At 42.0% G+C, this 18218-nt stretch overlaps 1 protein-coding gene across 4 annotated transcripts in view; it reads left to right on the top strand.

Moving 5' to 3' along the window:
• The first annotated feature begins 4881 nt into the window (after positions 1 to 4881).
• LOC135911019 (transmembrane protein 170A) overlaps positions 4882 to 18218 on the top strand; it is a 37834-nt gene continuing 24497 nt past the window's right edge. For 2 of the 4 annotated variants that reach the window (XM_065443100.2, XM_065443103.2), the window contains exons 1-3: positions 4882 to 5202; positions 10621 to 10773; positions 15565 to 15735. In XM_065443100.2, the coding sequence (XP_065299172.1) occupies positions 10680 to 10773; positions 15565 to 15735 (265 nt within the window). In that variant the 5' untranslated portion in view covers positions 4882 to 5202; positions 10621 to 10679. Of the gene's footprint in view, positions 5203 to 5866; positions 6076 to 10620; positions 10774 to 15564; positions 15736 to 18218 lie in introns of those variants that run through there. The other 2 variants (XM_065443104.2, XM_065443101.1) reach the window with 2 other exon arrangements.

Consider the following 18218-nt stretch of genomic DNA (forward strand, 5'->3'; position numbering starts at 1 on the left):
TGTTACTTCGAAGGGAGTTCAACCGTCCTCAATGCATGCACCTCAGTGCAACTCGGTTCGCGACAAGTACGTCACTTAGTAAACGGACGAACCAACGCACGATGAAGTGTTATTCGTGATAAGTCATTAACCTCAAAAAATTACTGAAGGCCACAGTAGTCTTGTTTGAGAATGGGTCAAGCATTGTTATCGCGCTCCCGCTTCGCGCACGAATGCTAAAAACTCATTTTATTTTCTTGTGTACGCACAGTCCCGACTCGATGATCGGCCGCGGTATTTCTGTCGGCGTTGAGACACGAGAAACATAATAGCACCAGCGCCCACCTCTGAGGCTTTGCGCGCGCTTAGATTGGCAAGCACGCACATTGGCGGCACTGTACTTGTAATACACTTTCGAGCCTCCAGAGCAGTGATCTCCGGCAGCCTTTGTACGTCATAGCTGATACGCGCCGCGAATTCACATGGTAAGGGCGGCGCGGATTCTTTAGGCTGAGGGCTTGCTGGAAGCCAAGAGGTTGTCATTCGATGGTAAACGTGTTATTTACAACCATTCGCAACAATATCTTGCGACACGCCATTGACAAATGTTGCGTACCTAACTGTAGGGCACGCGATACATTCGCAGTCGTCAACGCACAGCGGTAACACTCCGTCAGATACTTTTTAAAGAAATAGTTATCAAAAATGAAACAAAAGCTGCCGTTACCGAATTTGTATAAGCATCCGACTAAAGATTCTATGCTGTACACGAAGTTACGCGGAGCTGGAAAGCCAACGTGAAAGCCTAAAGAGCACTACCTTGCTATGCGTGCATTCACTCTGCGAAAGGTCGTCTGCTGCGCTCGAGCAAGTAGGCGGTGCCATGGTCGAGGAGGGAGCGTGAAAGAGAGGAGAAACGAGGAGGAGTGAAGGCGGAGGAGGAGAGTGGCACTACTTTACGAAGTTTCAGGGGCTTTAGCATTGGGACCGCTGCCAGGCGCGTCGCGGGACTCCCTCTCCCCTGACGACGCTTCGCCGTGCTTCCGGTTTAGATTACTATCTATCTCTCTGCGCGTGCCGATCACGACGTTTGGCTGGCGCAGATCGTTTTCCCTCCGAGACACCGAGTTCTTTGGTTCGTTTCGTTCGCTCAGGCGCACGTTTCGTTGTCGCGCCGAACGCTGCGTTGCTCGACGTTCACCGCGTGATAGGTGGGCGCTAAGTCCGATGCGGGGCGCATCGTAAGTGATTGCTGTGCCGTAGCGCATTGTCTTATACCCCTTGGCGGGTCGACGGGAACGCTGTCGCGTCCCACTCTTGAAGGCGAAGCTTAAGCGTCCTCCAATTTTTTCGTTCACTACGTGGTCGTCAGCCAGCCCAGATACACCGCCCCTCCACCACCATCCCCCCTCTTCGAGGGCACACATGCGGCTCATTCATACGGGTGCGAGATATAAGCAGCTTCGCTGTAAAACTTTAAAAAGCTCGCCAATCGTTTGTTCGCGCTAACAGTGTTGCAGTCTGTACGTACAAAGATCAAATAGGTCGAGTAAAGTTCAATGTTCTTCTTTCTTCACTTCAGTACCTACCTCGAGGGGCGCACTGATTTGGCGTGGGACTTGTCGCAGCCAGACTTGCAGACAACGGACAGACGACGCACGGAGAAACAGAAGAACTTGATTTATATAACACTTCAAAAACAGCACAGTAACACATGTACAGAAGTAACAAAAGCTGACTAAACACTTGTTGCTCAGCTACCAAAGCTGACACAACACTCAAAACTTGAGCTTCACGACTTCCCATAAGCCAGGGTTGTCTACTTCACAGCTCGAAGTCTGACCTGAAAACCATATAAGAGCATGCAGTACGCCGAGCGCGCTCTTATATAACAGGGCCCGAAAATTCTAGCAATGGGCGGCGGCGCTGTGAAAGGGAGGCGCCGTAGCGCGCGCTAAGGAGGGACCATTCAGGCACCCTAATGCGTGACAGGCTGCCACACCACAGTGCCGAAGGAGACCCAGGCGGGAAATGACGGCTTCTCGCAGAGACTGTGGGAAAAATTCACCGGAATGTATCGATGATAAGCGGTCCGAGGAAAGAAGGAAAGGGAAAAGCAGAAGGCAGGTAGGTTAACCAGAATAACTTCCGGTTGGCTACCCTACACCGGGGAAATGGGAAAGGGGAAAACAAAGATGACAGGGAGAAAGAGGAGGGAAGGAAAGAAGGAAATTAGCGGTGAGTTTGCTGACACGTGTGGCCTAATAGTAATTGCACTAATAGTCACAGACGTTCACACGAGCCCGTCGTCCTCAAGAAGTCTAAAAGTGCCTTCACCGCTTTGTGGGCCGACGAGCGATGGGGGCGGTGTTCCAGTAGCATCTGCACGGAAAGCGGCTGATTGTCCAGTTTTTGGAAAGCGTTAGCAAGTTCTTGTCTTTCTGGGGGATATGGTGGACAGTGGCACAACAGGTGGTCGATATTTTCTTCCGTGCCGCAGACCTCGCATGCTGCACTGTCGGTCACTCCAATTAATGTAGAGTACGCCTTTGCGATGGCAACTCCTAACCAAAGGCGACAGAGAAGCGTAGCTTCACGTCGAGGAAGTCCGAATGGAGGTCGGAGTTGCAGTGAGGGGTTTAATCGATGCAGTCGCGTAAGTCTTAAGAGGAAGCTTTAGCTCGGGTGCTCCCATCTTAATACATGTAAAAGGAGAATTCGTTTTTCTCGGCAACTACTGCACCAAATTTGACGAGGTTTATTGCATTTAAAAGAAAAACTTAAAATCTAGTGACTGTTGGTTTCGAATTTTTGAGTTAGGTCGTGAAATTTTTATTAAAAATTGGCAAAAATCGAACATTTTCAGAAAAAAACGAAGCTATCAAGTTTACAACTCTGTAACTCAAGAACGAAAAATAATAATATCATTTTGTAAATTGCATCTAATAGTACATCTAAAGCGGACATAATTGATATTACACATTAATAAAAAAAATTAGTAATATGGAAATACAACTTTTGCAGAACCCTTGTACACAAAGTAATAAATTCACGTAAGATGTAAAATGACATATCGAATTTGTCCACTTTGAATGATCTAATGGATGCCGCTTACAGAACCGCGATATCAAGTCTTGATGCAGAGCTATTAATTTTCAACTTTGCGCTTCTATATTTTTCGAACTTTCGAATTTTTGAAAATTATTCTTACAAAATTCAGGCCCTAAATCGAAATTCCGCTTTGAACAGTCACTAGAATTTAACTTTCTGTCTCAAATGCAACAAATTTTATTAAAATCGGTACAGGGCTTATCTCACAAAAACGTTTTTGCATTTTACATGTATTTGAATAGGCCGCGTCGGAGTTGGGCCCGAGCTAAAGCTTCCTCTTAAGTTTGGCGAGTTCCACTCGGTCAGTGAGAGACTGCGTGCCAGGTGTCGAAGCTGTCCGAGCACTCTTCACAGAGCGGTGGGTCTCCCTTTCTTAAGAGCTGGCTGTGGGTTAAGTGTGTGGCCCATTACTGGACGGCACAAGACCACCTAGTTGAACCGTTCCAAGTGTCTGGCACTCCGCTATTCGCTCAAGATGGGTTCAATGCTGGGGAGTTTATTATGGATCTCAGAGTCCTGTCATAGAGAAAGGAATATACAATTCCTTTCTCTATGGTCCTGTTCGTTTTGCTATGAACATTTTATATATTCGCAAGGATGATGTGTAGTCTCTGCCGGGCTTATTTTTAAAGGTAAATTCATAGTTGATGTTTCGAGTAAAGAGTTCATTTGGGTTTTCAAAAAGGTTTCGAAGTCTTAGAAGAGAATGTGCACGAAAGAAACCCCTGTACTTATCAAGCGACCGTTCATTTGACTCCGCACAGAGACTTGGAACAGTAGACGTTCGGAAAGCTGCCATTGCCAGTCGGAATCCCTGATGGTGAACTGGGTCACTCTTGGTATAGTTATCCTTCTCCTTTGCTGGTGCGAGACAAATTTTTAGGCAACTGCTGATGTAGTTCTTCAGTCTATTTGTCCAAAAGCGTACAAAAGAAGACGTGATACCCCCTGTCTGCATCGCTAATCTCCGGATAGGGGATGGGGGTGGCTCGAGCCCTCTAGATACCCCCCTGTTCCCCTGTACTCGGCGTATATGTCGCGATCGCCAGTGATCGCTGCTACGCAGTCCAAATGTCCTGATCGAGGTTGGGTGTGCTGGTCATTACAGATCCAGGAGTCCTTAGTTACAGTGTACTAGAATACTTCTAGTTCACTGTACCTTAGTGGCACTGTTCTTGTTGCAGCTCCCGTGGAAACTGGCGTCAGAGTTCCCTCTAGTAATGATTGTATGAAATTCTATGCTTACAGGGTCCGAAGCACTTATCAAGTTTGCCCTAATATGTCGTAAAATATGTTAAAACTTTTTTTTTCAGGAAAATACTACTTCGTCTGTCATTGTATCGTCTGCTGATCATCTACAACTCTCGTAACTATATACATGGTACACGATTACAGTGTATTTAGAATTACTCTAATAGTGGTGCACGAACAGCAGCTGGCTCGGATTACGATTATCTGGAACCGGGTCGAGAAAGATCGGGATCCAAAGTGACCCAGCAGCAGCACTGCATCCGGATCGGGGTAAATCCGGATCGGTGACCGTGTGACACAGGCATAAATTAAAGCGTATTTTTCGCCAGTTGAACAAGTTGAAACGCCTCTTGCTTTAAACGACAACTTGGTGCTGCCATCTATAACAACATTGCTGCAACAGTACAGTTTCGAACAACAATATTTTATTATAACTTAACTTTAAGTAGTTATTAAACAAGTTATTACAATTTACAAACTATTTATTTTAGTTCATTACTTTAAAGGGCGCCGACTTCTTTCTTTCTTTTAAAAGAAAATGTCAGGGCTGGTCGTCGCCTATACCCATCCATACAAGCTGTAGTGTTTCGGTTCCTCTGTATTTAAATATTATGCGCCTTTCCCGTGGCGATGTGAATCTTTTGAGGATTCTCAGTTTAGTCGGTAGCTATGAAACCTTCTGTTAGGATAGCAGGCTACCGGCGAACATTTGTATCGTAGGCTAAGGTCACTGTATACATCGTTGATACACCCACCGTGGGATTTGGCCCCTTATCATTTTCCGTAGACGTTCCGAATTAAGCACCTTCGCTGGCTGTATGAATAATGTACTGAAGTTAGTCCTGTTATGCCTTAAAAATGGTAAGTGCTGTTTAGTCTTCGCTTGTGGTGAATGCAGTACTTGCGACCTACCGACAGAGCGGGCCTGAACTGCTCTTTGGAGTTTCGTTTTCGTAGTAACCTTGCTCGAAATCGGTACAATTTCCCGAATTAGCTGCCTGATATATGCTCTTTGGGATGGAAAAAAAAAAGCCTCATGCGTTATGTCTGTATTTCTGTTTCTCTTTTGGTGGCGCCTAGCAACACGATGCTCCTAACGACACGCAGGTTGATGCCACGGCCTTGCGTTCCTGAAAGAGTGATTTCGATCAGGATACATGCCGAAAGTTGCTCCCGCCTCTTGCGGTTCGTAGCGACAGCACGCGATGTGCTATCGCTTGACCTGCAAACCTGGCTATGTTTACTAATCTGGGTAATCTTCTAAATATAAAGCGCGTTTGTTTGCAGCTGTGACCTTCGGAATGCATCATCATGCTATGATGGGCTTTGTGTATAGCATTGTCACCTTGCGCTCTTTAGAAGTTTAATAACAGGATAAAAGAAGCTTGCTTTGTTAAACGGAGAGCGGTCGTGCTACATGAGGCAGTGTAGTTTTCTGGCTGTGTCTCAAAGCCGGTCGAATGAACGTTTGCGGTCGGGCTTTACCTCAAAAGCAGCGGCTGTTGAGTCACTGGGGAACGGGGTTTCGGGGTTTTAAGTTACTTGACGATTATGTCACATGTATAAGCCTATGCGTTTCCTGTTGCTCTTTCGCAACTCTTCGGCACTGTGCCAAAACTGTCTATCAGTCATCGGGGTACAACGGAAACTGTCTTCCGCACATCCAATTGCTTTGAAGAAATAGCGTGTTGCTTCGTCCTTGGTTAACACGGTGTGATACCATTTCCAAAGATGGTATGCGAGCATTGTTTTTTTTTTTGTGCCTGGAATTCCCAAAAATGCAGTTTTAAGACGTGCAACTCAAGAACGCTAATATGCCGCTTGTTATCAATCAATAGCCATGCATAGCTTTTGAACATATACTTGTCTGTGTCTATGTGTAATCGTTATATATTATGCCTGAGAGTTGAATGAAGTAACTTTTCTCCATTCTGCAATTTCTAGGTATGCGTTTAGGTACTGCAATTACTAAGTTTTGAACACACATTTAATGGTATTGTGTGTGATAAAAAGGAAAGAAAGCAACTGAGTTTTAAAAATCTTGTGTATGTTTCTAATATGTGTATATCTAGTGAGCCATAAATTTAGTGAGCTCATGGGAAAACTATGGAGTGTGTTCAGCTTCCTTGTATACACCTTGGGAGAACAGCAGCAGCAGCATATTGAACCTAGCTTTAAATTGCCCGCCGGGTACCATTTGGTGCCAGTTTTCTTGTTTGCAGCATTCTCACCACAAAACTGAGACAATTTACAGAAGTTTCTACATTTGCCATCACTGGCCTGTTCTTGAAGGTGCTTATCTGCTAAGTCAGGCTGACATTGGATTTTTTTTTTTCATTTGTGAAATAAGCTGGTGTGATCTTTCGATATTCCAGCTACAGATTCTAATTTTTTTTTTTACTTTTTTGTAGGCTAGTTTTACTCAGTACCGTCGTGTATGCGAACTTTTGAAGGCATAGCAAAAATTTGGGGGCATGCATACCATGTGAAGTAAAATATAGTAGCCAGCCTTCCTTTCCATGTTCAGTTGTTAAATCTGACCGATTTATATATAGGTTCATGTTTTATGATGAAGTTAGGTCTCGTTTAGATTCTTTTGGGAACTTTCTGTCCTACAAACACATACAAGAGCTATTACTCTGTACTTGTTAAATACTTGTTTGATGCTATTTGTGATCTCTTGTGGTACCTTATGGTCAGAAAGTTGGGACAAAAAGTGCTTTTGCCATGCATTATGCAGGTGCCTACTTTTTGTCTTGCAGCTTAGTGCACCCAATCTTTTGGGAAAGAATAACGGAAGAAGCTAGTACTGTTTCAGTGTTGTTGGTCATACTGACTGAAGTTTAAGCCAAGAGAGAGCGCCTGTGTTAGTGCAGGCAGTGTGCAGAAATTTTGTGCATAGAGTGGACTGTTTTTTTTTTTTTTTTGCTTTGGTATAGAAGTCTGCTACAAAGGCTGATAAAAGTTGACAGTGAATTAAGGTTTCGGTCCCTGCTTAGAATCAACTTCATGGGGAGGTGGAATGCCCTGACAGGGGCTTATGATGTCATGCATTTGTGCACTGTGTGAAGAAGCAGTTCGTTAGCCTCAGTGGGAATGTGGCCCCAGTTTGACAGCCCATAGCAGTACGGTCCATCCAGCAAAGTCCTGTAATTTTTTAGTAAAGTAATGGAAACCGTGACTCGTGACACTGCAATATGCCTATGGGAAATTTGAGGCTGTGAGGTAATTTGTTTTCTCACACTTGACATTTTCTGTCCTCTACAAACTTGTACTGCTTCTTCTAATACTGTAATTGCTAACTTGATACAGGCAATTGAATTCACTTCATAGTAGTATGCCCTGAGAAAGTTCTGAGGTGACATAGCAGAGTGTGGGTGCAGGCCAGTTGGTGATTCACAATTTTGGGAAGTTACAGATTTTAAGAAAGGGACAACACGAAGCGGTCGTGTTGTCCCTCTCTTACTGCTTCATGTTGCCCCTTTCTTCAAGTCTTGTGTTTTGCTTTTGGTAACTTCCCAAAATCAAAATTCTGCGGTGACAAAGAGCATAATCTGCTGTAATGTCATGTCATGCTTATGATGATATCATATATAGCAAATTTTTGTTTTAGACAATACAGAATTTTAAAAATATTGCCACTGGCAGATAGCGTACTTTTATTCCTTGAACTAGATTGCCCAAACATTACATGGTTGATAGATCAAAACAAATGACTTGGCTATTTATTAAAATTTTACTAATAACCATATTTTTGGTGGCTGGATAGGCAGAAATAAGTATGAAATTATGACAAAACTGTAATTTTAAACAGGGGTGTGCACAATGAAGATTAGCAGAATAGCGATTTGGGTCGTAAAAAGGGCGACACCCGTGTAAGGTTGTCGTTCATAAGCCATGCTACACATGTCAGTAATCGCATTGCGGCTGTTTGACACATTTTAGCTGACCAGATGTTTGCGTTACAAAGCACTGCTACCTGTGCTAGCTTGTAAGTAGGACATAAGTAGGAAATTTGTATTTAATAGCCATACCTGCAGTCTTAATGGATCATGTGTAGCGCATCGGCTGTCAGTGTGCTAGTGAAATGCTTGTTGGAATAGGAACAAGTTGTGTCTAATGGAAAGAGGTAATGTCATACAAGAAATCTAGATGAAAGCAAGGAAGGCTACAAAAGGAAATGATTTGTTCACAAACTGGGAGCAATTGTGCACCAAAAGCTGAGGCCTGTAGTCTGTGTGAATAAGGTACAGCCACTAGACAAAATATGTTGGCGCAGATAATGGCAAGTTTTGAGCTTTGCTTTTTCAGGCACATCGAGAAGGCTTATGATAAATGATGGAAGACTAAAGTCGGCGAATCTAATGAAGGTATAATTTTAAATCTGACTTTCCATGCACCCTCTATGAGGAAGAAACTGGGTTGGCATTGCTGCTGTATATATCGGGCTATCTAGCTATTTAGGGCTAAATTTAGGGTAATAGTTAGGGGGGAAATATATCTTAACTTCTCATATAATAATTGTGCTTTTAATAGTTGTCTGAAGGTATTTGCACATTTAAAATAATGGCTTCTTTTTGAGGATAGCTACAGATGCCACCTCTCCCCACAAAATTAGTATGGGTTCACAGTACTGTCTAATAGTTTTTTATGCAGCTTTGAAATGCTTGTGCTGGGATTCCAAAATTTGGTGCGAAGGTAGTTCCACGATTCAGGAGATTTGTATTTCATGTAGAATTCCAAAAACTTGTGTTTGGGTGGTTGTGGTTTTCAGGTGTTTAAGTAGCAGGCTCCCCTTTCTTGTTGCAGTTTATAACCCTACAAAAACAGGTACAATTGTATGTTTCCATGCTGTGGTTGGCACATTAAAGTGGAAATTCTGGCTTCCTATGAGCTTAACTATTCTAGTCTGTTTGTATGTACCTTTAATAGCCATGGAATAGTCCAGAAAATAATGTGCTGTCCATCTTCTTGGCAGTGTGTGGTGACTTTATGTAATGCAAAATAAAATTATGTTATCTACTGTAAATGGATGATTTGACAATTTAAAGCATACTTTTGTTAACGCCAAGAGAAAATTAATAGGTGCTTGCTATTAAAAGATACGGTAAATACTATATCACCTATTGTTAAGTGGTTGTGTTATTCTAGTCTGAAGACGGGCAGAATGTAGGTGTACTGTAACATTTTACTGTTGAGTATGCCTTCCATAATGATCGAACATCTGTGCCTGTCTGGTGCTATGGGCTGAAGGGCTGCAGTGGGCATATTCTATAAGGAAATTACTGTATAAAACTAGTGAAACTCAGAGGAGCACCAACATTACCTCCAGATACCCGACCACAAAGATTGATGATTGCCTTGCAGGTGAGCTTTTTTCTGGTAACAAAAGTCAGTGCTACCTTGTATAGAGTGAACTTAAAGCAAGAAAACTGCACTGTGAAAAAATACTTTCAAGAAAAAATTGCCAGATATAATTATTTTTGCTGCACACATCAACGGTGGGCATTTTTAGGCACCACTGTTGAAAATGTGCATTTTTAGGCAGTATAAAAGTACTGCTAAATCATTGAGTACCCCCTAGTTCATGTTCATTATTCAAAAGGTTGTGCTGCAGATGGACAAAAAAAAAATGGAGATAATTGCCTAAAATTTACCTGCCGTGGGGGCTGGCAAAGGGAAGGACTATCTGCAGCTAAGCACAAGGTTGCAGGTTTGTTTTCTGCCACATTCCTATAGAAGTGGAATACCAAAGTGCATGTGTACAAGGCTTTGGGTGAAGTGAATGAGCAGCAGGAGGTCGAAGTTCATCCGGAAGCCCCCCCTCTACGGCATCTATCACAGCACTTGAGTTTCGTTGGGACACTAAACCCCGTAGTGTTAATTTAATTTGATCCACCGCGGTGGCTTGGTGGTCATGGGTTCAATTGGCCTTCGGTGGAAGCACGAGGTCGTGGGTTCAATTCCCGACTGTGATGGTCACATTCCGATGGGAACGAAATGTAAAAATGTGAGTTCACTACACTTTGGGTGCATGTTAAAGAGCTCCAGGTGATAAGAATTAATACAGAGCCCTCCCACTGTGATGCTCCTTATAACCCACTGTGCTGTTTTGGTATGTTACACCCCACAATATGAATTCTATTTGCCTAAAATGTAGTGTATAGTGACAGGAAAAGGCAAGCTATTTTTGTCGACAGGTGTCTGCATAGATGGACTTAGTGGTGTTTAGCTTGGCTACACTTCTTATTGTGGCTATAATTAACATTTCTTGTGCAGATTTTGACTCTTTTTGAGGGGGCCTCTGGCACAGCCCCGGTGCAACACAAGCGTGCCCAATGGCCTCTGGAACGGAGTTTGAGACAGCGGACCTAGACTCCGTCATCAATGTCATTGGACTCACACCAAGTGATCCCCTCGACACATTTGTCGGTGGGTGTACCTTGCATCTTTCAGAAAAAGCTATACATATTTAAGCAGTAGGCTCCTCGTCCTCATTGCAGTAAACTGGTATTTGTTTACTTTGGGGATAACAGTCCCTGCTGCATTTTTAAACCCTACAAACACAGCTCTAACAGTTTTACGTGGTGAGCATGTCAGCCATTTACTATACCATAGGGGCATATAAGGATTCCAAGTTTAAGTACAAGTTGAGTACATAAGTGAATACTTCTGTTACACATATTTTTATTCTGTTGGGAAGTTTGGTACTAAATTTATTTGAATATTTAGGTATGATCAAGCATATAGCATTAGTACACATTAATAGATCTTGCCTGCCATGGAAAATGCCATGGAAAATGCCTGCCAGGAACTGTGGTCACCTTCACGTTGTGCTTTGCAAGTAATACAGTTGAGCGGTTTATGAAATAGCAATGCATGTATTGTAGGAAATCATTTTTTTTTTTAAATTTAAGGAACGAAATTCTTTCTACTTCTTTTCAGCACACAATTCACTATTAAAGCCTCTATTTTTTTAAAGATTTGTGCATGATTGTATTATATTTTACTACATATTTGAAATTCCTGTGTTTATGTATACTGGGAAGAAAATTTATGCTGTAGCAATTGTGCACTGGCGTTTTTTTTTTTATAGCTGGTTGCCATATTATCCAGTGGGAAAGCATCCCCACTACATACTTTAGTTTCAGTTGGGCTTTACTGTTACATTAGATTTTTATATATTTGTTGATGCTTGCTTATTAAAGCAGAAGAAATATGTTATGCAAGCAACCTTGAACTACTACAAATAGTTGATTAAAGGAAAGCTTGTTTCTCTTTATAGAAGCTTCATGACTATATTCCGTTTCATACTTGGCATGCAACGCTGTGGAAACTACGCAAGTTACAATTTGTTTTCTTTTTTTCTTTTTTTTTATATATGGACCCTTGAAAATTTTTCTCGCATGAATTTCCTTCTGCGTCTTTTGAGCATCATGTCAGATTTACGAGATTACATGTAACATCGTGAAGCAGATGCAGCTGTCTGCCAGTCTGCGCTCGACTGCGTGCGAACGACATTTGCATGAGGCTACTGCGACAGGCTGCGAAATAAAAACTAAAAAAAAAAATTGGTCTAGAACAACATAGTATCTGTATACCACAGTTTGTTTCTGAGGTCTAAAACTTCTTTCATTCAATACTGCGCCTATATAGAGAACAGTTGAACACTATTGTGGCTAGAAACACTGAACTATTTCTAAGTGTGAGCACAGCTAATGCAGAAAGGCTCTCTAGCTTCCACAGCATCGCACCTGATGTATGAAATGGAGTTTAGTTGCGAGGTAGACGTACAGCATATTCTTCATACTAGGTAGTCATAACATGCACTGGTCGATGCCAGAATTTTGTAAACAGAGTCTAGGGAATACTAGTAAGCTATCAATTCCTTGTTATTTGCTGTGAGAATCTACCAGAGGACACATCAGAGTCTGTATAAATGAACAAATTTTAATATTGAAAAGTGGCCACAGAAAATATCATTTAAAATCATGGCAAAGACTGATAAAAAGAGAGATCATGACTGCTTTTCTGAATAGTAAACTTTCAAGATGTCGAGATCAAAATGATTCATTGGGTTGTTATTTAATCTGTTTCAGCTCTTACAGCTGCGTTTCCTTGTGTTTTAGTTTTGTTGCATTGAATGTTTGTGTGACGCCACTTTGTAGTGACATTCCGCATTGTGAGTGCTGTATCGTTGAAAATTTCATCACTGAGTGTTCATAGTGTAAATGCTACTGTGAATTCAGTGTGCTTGAAGCTTATCGTAAATTGGATGGAGGAAAAGGTACCTGCAGGCAAATGCTTGAACATGCATGCAAAGACGCATGAATAATGCGAACAAGGCATACCGTGCTGATGCTCTTATTATATTTTATGCTTCTGACTTTATACTTAATTTGTTTGTCTGGCATTCTTACAAATTTGGTTTTAACTAGAAAAAGTTTTTGTCACCCAAAACGTAAAGCCTACCAACGTTGATGGTTTTGTTCCATTTGAGCGTTAACTTCATTCAATTGATTTTCATTTGAGATTCAGCTGCACTTGCACTCTTCATGCTGCACTAGTTTAAGGCAGGCAGTGCTTATTTTCGGTGCTTCCTATTATTTGAATCGATCATACACTGCTATTTATTTCATACTCTACAGGGAAACTGTTAGTAAGCCTTGCCTGAACTGAGCTTTCTTTCTAATGGAGCACTAGTTGCACATAAGGCCTCCGCTTTTTCCTGCCATTTGTAACTGGTGCTCTGCAAGAAAAATAGTTCAATGCATCTGAATGACAGTGTGTACATCCTGCCAAGGCTAAAGCAGACCCAGCAAGGCAATGTGTGCTGGGTGTCTTTGTAAACATGAAGTTTGCAGAAATGCTTACAGTTGTACATATAAACTTTGCAAAAGGTATACAGTGTGCTGTTAAAATTACTGGTGTACTTGCTAGACTTACGGCAGCATTCCAAAGCGCTGTAGGGTAAGGTTTAATTCTTTTGTTACCATGGCTATACAAATCGATCACTAGTGATCGATGCTTTAGATCGCCGATTTCAACATGTTGGAGCTGTATCTTATCCACTTAAGGCCATTCAGTAGTTAGCACAGGCACACAACCTTCAGAATCAGTTTAAATTTTCGTGCTCCGGCGACGTGATTTTTGACGGACCTTTTCGCGAACCAATGTGCGTATGTTGTAGTGAAAACAGGCGTGGCTATCACCTTCTGCCACACTCGAGAAAAAAGCATGCCGCTCAGGATTAAGCTGCACTAGCATCAAAATTTTGTAATGAAATGACTCCCAGCAAGTTGAGAATTAAACTTTATTGCCGGCTTTGCCGTCCGACAGTGCTGAGCGGTGATAATTAACCGAAAATCACACCAGCTGTTCACTAGTGTGCTTTGGTTTGGAGTCCGAGTCGTTTTATTCCACCAAAGTGTATTGCTGAAAGTCCGCCGCATGTCCAACATGTGGATCTGGCATTTTCAACCAGTTTCCAAGAGTTTCGGTTTCACTTCTCTCGTAAAATCTGGGCAAGGAGCGCTGCCGGTGTCACTGTGCAGTTATTGAAAGTCGCTCCCATGGCGTCGTCCTGCATGGCTGCATCGCGAGAAAAGTGTCGTGCTTGAAACTATGCTGCACCCGCGCTTTAATTTAGTGATGAGGACTCGAGTTATGATTCCATAAATGACAGCAAAGCAGATTCAAGCTCTGATGGCAATGATGTTTTGAGTCAGCATGGGACATCTGCAGCTCTTCACCGGCGAGTTTCCTTTACGGCCTTGAGCGGTCTCCTTTCTTGTGCGCGCTTATCCGCTGATCTATTCGCACGACCTGAGAGCTGTATTGATTATCTTCAGGGTGCATACTTCGCTTGGTTATAATGTGCTGCCATCGGCAGCAAAGAAACTTTCATCTATGCCCAGACAGCTGCCCATAGCACATCTCGGCCCAATACTATGGCTCAGCGCAATACAGTTTACAACAACGTGGGATTTCTTTCTACTATTCTTCTCTGCAGAGGTGATAAACACAATCTGCAAAAATGCATACAGATATGCTTAGATGCAAAATCATGTAGTTGCCCAGCTACGCTGAGAGCAATCGGTTTTGGCATGACTCTAGAACAACTGGTGAAGAACATTCCTTAGACTTCTCGTCGGACCCTCCTCAGAAAATGCTGAAAAGGTGGAATCGTAAAGTATGTTATGAGGACCACAACGTTGAACAAAAACCAGACGTTTTGTGGGAAAAGTGCGGAGTGCACCTATGCTTCACAAAATCCAGGAATTGCTTCACTGCATGGCATGAGCAATGAACTGGTCTTAGTTCCTTTTTTGTATCCGAAGAATGGCAGTGTACTGAGCATTTACTTTTTCAGACGCTATTGCTGGGTTATTTATCTTTGAAAGGTAATTCCGAATTTCCTTTGATGTTAATGTTTTTGTAGATATCATTTCTTTTTATTGTTTTTATCAACTTATAGCAAAAATGGCGCTTTCTAGAATTTTTATGGTTTACCTATTAAATTTTTTGTTTGGCAACATATGTTTTTGGAAATAGCATTTCATTATGCACAGTATGCTATTTTGCAATGTGTGCTTGAATATTGTTTGCAATGGTAAACATTTCTTTTCCAAGACATAAAAAAGAACAAGCATTTTCTTGTGGTAATGAAAAAGTTAAGGGGTCTTTCCGAAATGGACAATACCATAAGAGCTTCCATAGAATCCCCGTAGTCAGCCCAGTGAAGCTTGGGCTTTGTTCTTCTGACAATGGATGTAGGCTAAAAAAAGTTTGAATGCAAAATTAAATACAGTTGCACTTTAAAATTTGCATAAAAAGACACATAGAAACTCTTACCCTGCTAATGACTAGTGCGTCTGAAACTAATTTAATGCTAGATGTTTGCAGATGCCATAACTTTCACTTATCTAGACCATCCTAATGAAGTTTGTGTGTGGCCCCATCAAATTGGGTTATGGATAAAAATTTCTAGCTGCGCTGCCTAAGGAGCAGTGTTACAGCAATTTGGCAAACAACAAATATCGCAGTAGTAGGCACATCTACTGTTGCACAACTGCATTACCTCTTTACAATGGTGCCTAAATGAAAGGACTCACAGCAGCCTGCTGTTTTGAAGAAGGTGGCAACCACAATTAAAAATGGCTGTACTTCATCAGATAGGGTTCGTAACACTGCAGAAATTCAATTGTGTGTTTCTTGCTGCAGAGATCTGGTACCAGGTGTTCCTGTGGGCGCTGTTTTCGTCACTCTTTGTTCACTTCGTGGCTGCAGTGGTGGCCTTCAGCATGTTGAGGAAGCAACAGATAGGCCGCTTCAGCCCACTGCTCATCTTGCTCATGGGCCTGGTGGCACCCTTGACAGGGGGCGCCCTGACGAGTAAGCCTCTTTCTTGTAGAAATTTGTCTCCATCAGCATCTGCGAATTGAAAAATTTTGCGCCTGGCCAAAAGTATGTGCATGGGGGAAAAGCTGCAGTGGATTTAAAATCCTAGATAAATCGTTGCTAAAGAAAATTAGGACAGCAACTCAGGCATGCATTTATACATCTCTTTGGTATTTTCTGGATTAACAGACTAAGCAGGCCCTCAGTGAATGTCAATATGAAAGTGTAAAGGCCATACAGTAAGTCATAAGAGAACTGTGCACTATCTGAAAAAGTTGGTTGCAAAAAGGTTTTCTGTAGATTACCACATTTTATTAGACCCTTATTACGTATGCCATGCCTCACGTTGCAGCACTGAACGCGCTCAGCTAGAATTCTTGTATTTTTCATGGAAAGATACTCTTGTGGAATATTTTGTAAGCATTCCTTTCTGGTAACTTGACAGAATTTAGTACAGCCGAACCATTCTGTCAAAATGCCTTACCTCCTTCTGTGCATGGTTGAGGCTCCTGGTATGGACTACTATAGTGCAGCCTTCTTATGACGGTTATCGCTAAACTCGGTTCATTTGTTAGCATTGGGGATTGTTTCATCTGGAATGACTATAAATCTGCCACTAAAGAATATGTGGGCCTCAAATAAGGAAGACGGGGTAGCGCATCAAAGAAGTATAGCTGCATAGGGAGTTCAGTCTTATATGTATGCATGCCTGTGTTACTGCGTAAAAGAAACCATACAGGGGTAACTAAGCTGAGAGAAATATAGACATTGATTTTAGTGTTTTGGCAAAGCTGTAAAGTTGTGTACTAGCTGTTTGTCTGGCTAACGAAGCCCGAAATGTGCATCTTGATTCTATGGCAGGTAAAGCTTAATCATGATATAGTGTATTGCAGTCAATCACTTCATACACAATAATAGTAGTCCTTCGAGATGTATGAAATCATCAGCCATGTTATGGAGTACACTTCAGGTACTTCTGAATACACCAGCTGTGTTGGAATCGTTTAGTGAAAGGAAATCTTGCAGTTTTATTTTATCTGGTACCCACTTTGCTTGTAAAACCATTTACTTGATGCCTGAGCTTTGTCATTGTCATTCGTGAGTCAGTGATCGCTTCAATATAGGTATGTTTATTTTTACATAGTGCTAATACTGATACTGAAGTAGCTAAAGTGGCTGATTGTTGTGTGCACTGTCGTCCTATATGCTGTCCTCACAAAATGGCAGGGTTTGTGCAGAGTGGTTAAGCTCCAGGAATGGACAATTCAGTAGTGGTCAGATAGAGGTTTCAGTGCAACATTACTGGAAAAAGCTGGACATTACCAAAGCTTCAAAGATTTGGCTGCATCATCAGCTGGTTTTTACTGGTGTGTTATTAATCACTTACAGTGCAGCTAGTCAATGCATCATGTGTAAATTGGGATGTCTTGCTAGATCTGCATAACCTTTCAGGTTACCTATAATGGCTCACTCTTCAAAGTTGCTTTACAACTTGACATGCTTTGTTAGCTGAGATTGTTTAGTCTTGGCATATTTATGGATTCAGGGTATGATTATTACGCAAAAAATAGAAGTGAGGCATGCAGACAGGACACAAGAGTATAGAAGTGGACAACACGAACGCCGGCATTCGTGTTGTCCTCTTCTCTACTCTTGTGTCCTGTCTGCATGCCTCACTTCTATTTTTGCATAATGAATCCTTACCAACTAGCTCAGCTTTCTGTCGTTCTAAGCTTCATGGTATGATTTATGCAGTGGATTCATAATGGAAAGCGTTTTGGTTCAAGACAAAAGTATCGCATGAAAAGCATGTTTGAAGTCTGTTTTTAGTAAGCATAGCCTTGTCTTTGCCTCATTTTACCTGATGGCAAAATTTTTGGAGATGGCATTCTCACTGTTTTGATAAATTAAAAGGGACCCTGAAACAGTCTTGATGATTTTGTACAAATGTATTAAATTGTTAGGGGTGGCCCTTCTGATCATTGAGTGACAGTTAAGTGCTCTGTGTGAAGCGCATAATTTATTATAAGGTTTTAAATATGTACAGTCGCGGACAGAATATTATGGACCATGAAATCTAAGAAAAAGCTGAATATCTCCGCAACCTCACAACGCAATCAGGTATTTGCATTTTGGACCTCGACTAGAATATGCTAACAACGTTGTCGTGGGCAGTTTTACTGGTTACTGCTACAGGCTGCTCGGGAATTGAACGTTTTCGGAGATCCCGTGGTCCATTTTATTCTGTCCGCGACTGTACATCACTAGCGATCGCAGCACGCCACTCCCCTGAGTTTTCAGCCACCCCTGACCAAGTGACGCGAGATGACCAAGCTATCCGATTGGCTGCCCAGGCCATGCCATCGATAATTTTTCCAACTTTATGGTGAACAAATCTTGTGCGTAATAAATGGAATGTTAGTTAATTTGTTTCTATAAAAAGGAAAGTAACAGAAAGAGAATGCTCAAGAACAATT

This window comes from Dermacentor albipictus, chromosome 1 (genome assembly GCF_038994185.2).
Source record: "Dermacentor albipictus isolate Rhodes 1998 colony chromosome 1, USDA_Dalb.pri_finalv2, whole genome shotgun sequence".
NCBI lineage: Eukaryota > Metazoa > Arthropoda > Arachnida > Ixodida > Ixodidae > Dermacentor > Dermacentor albipictus.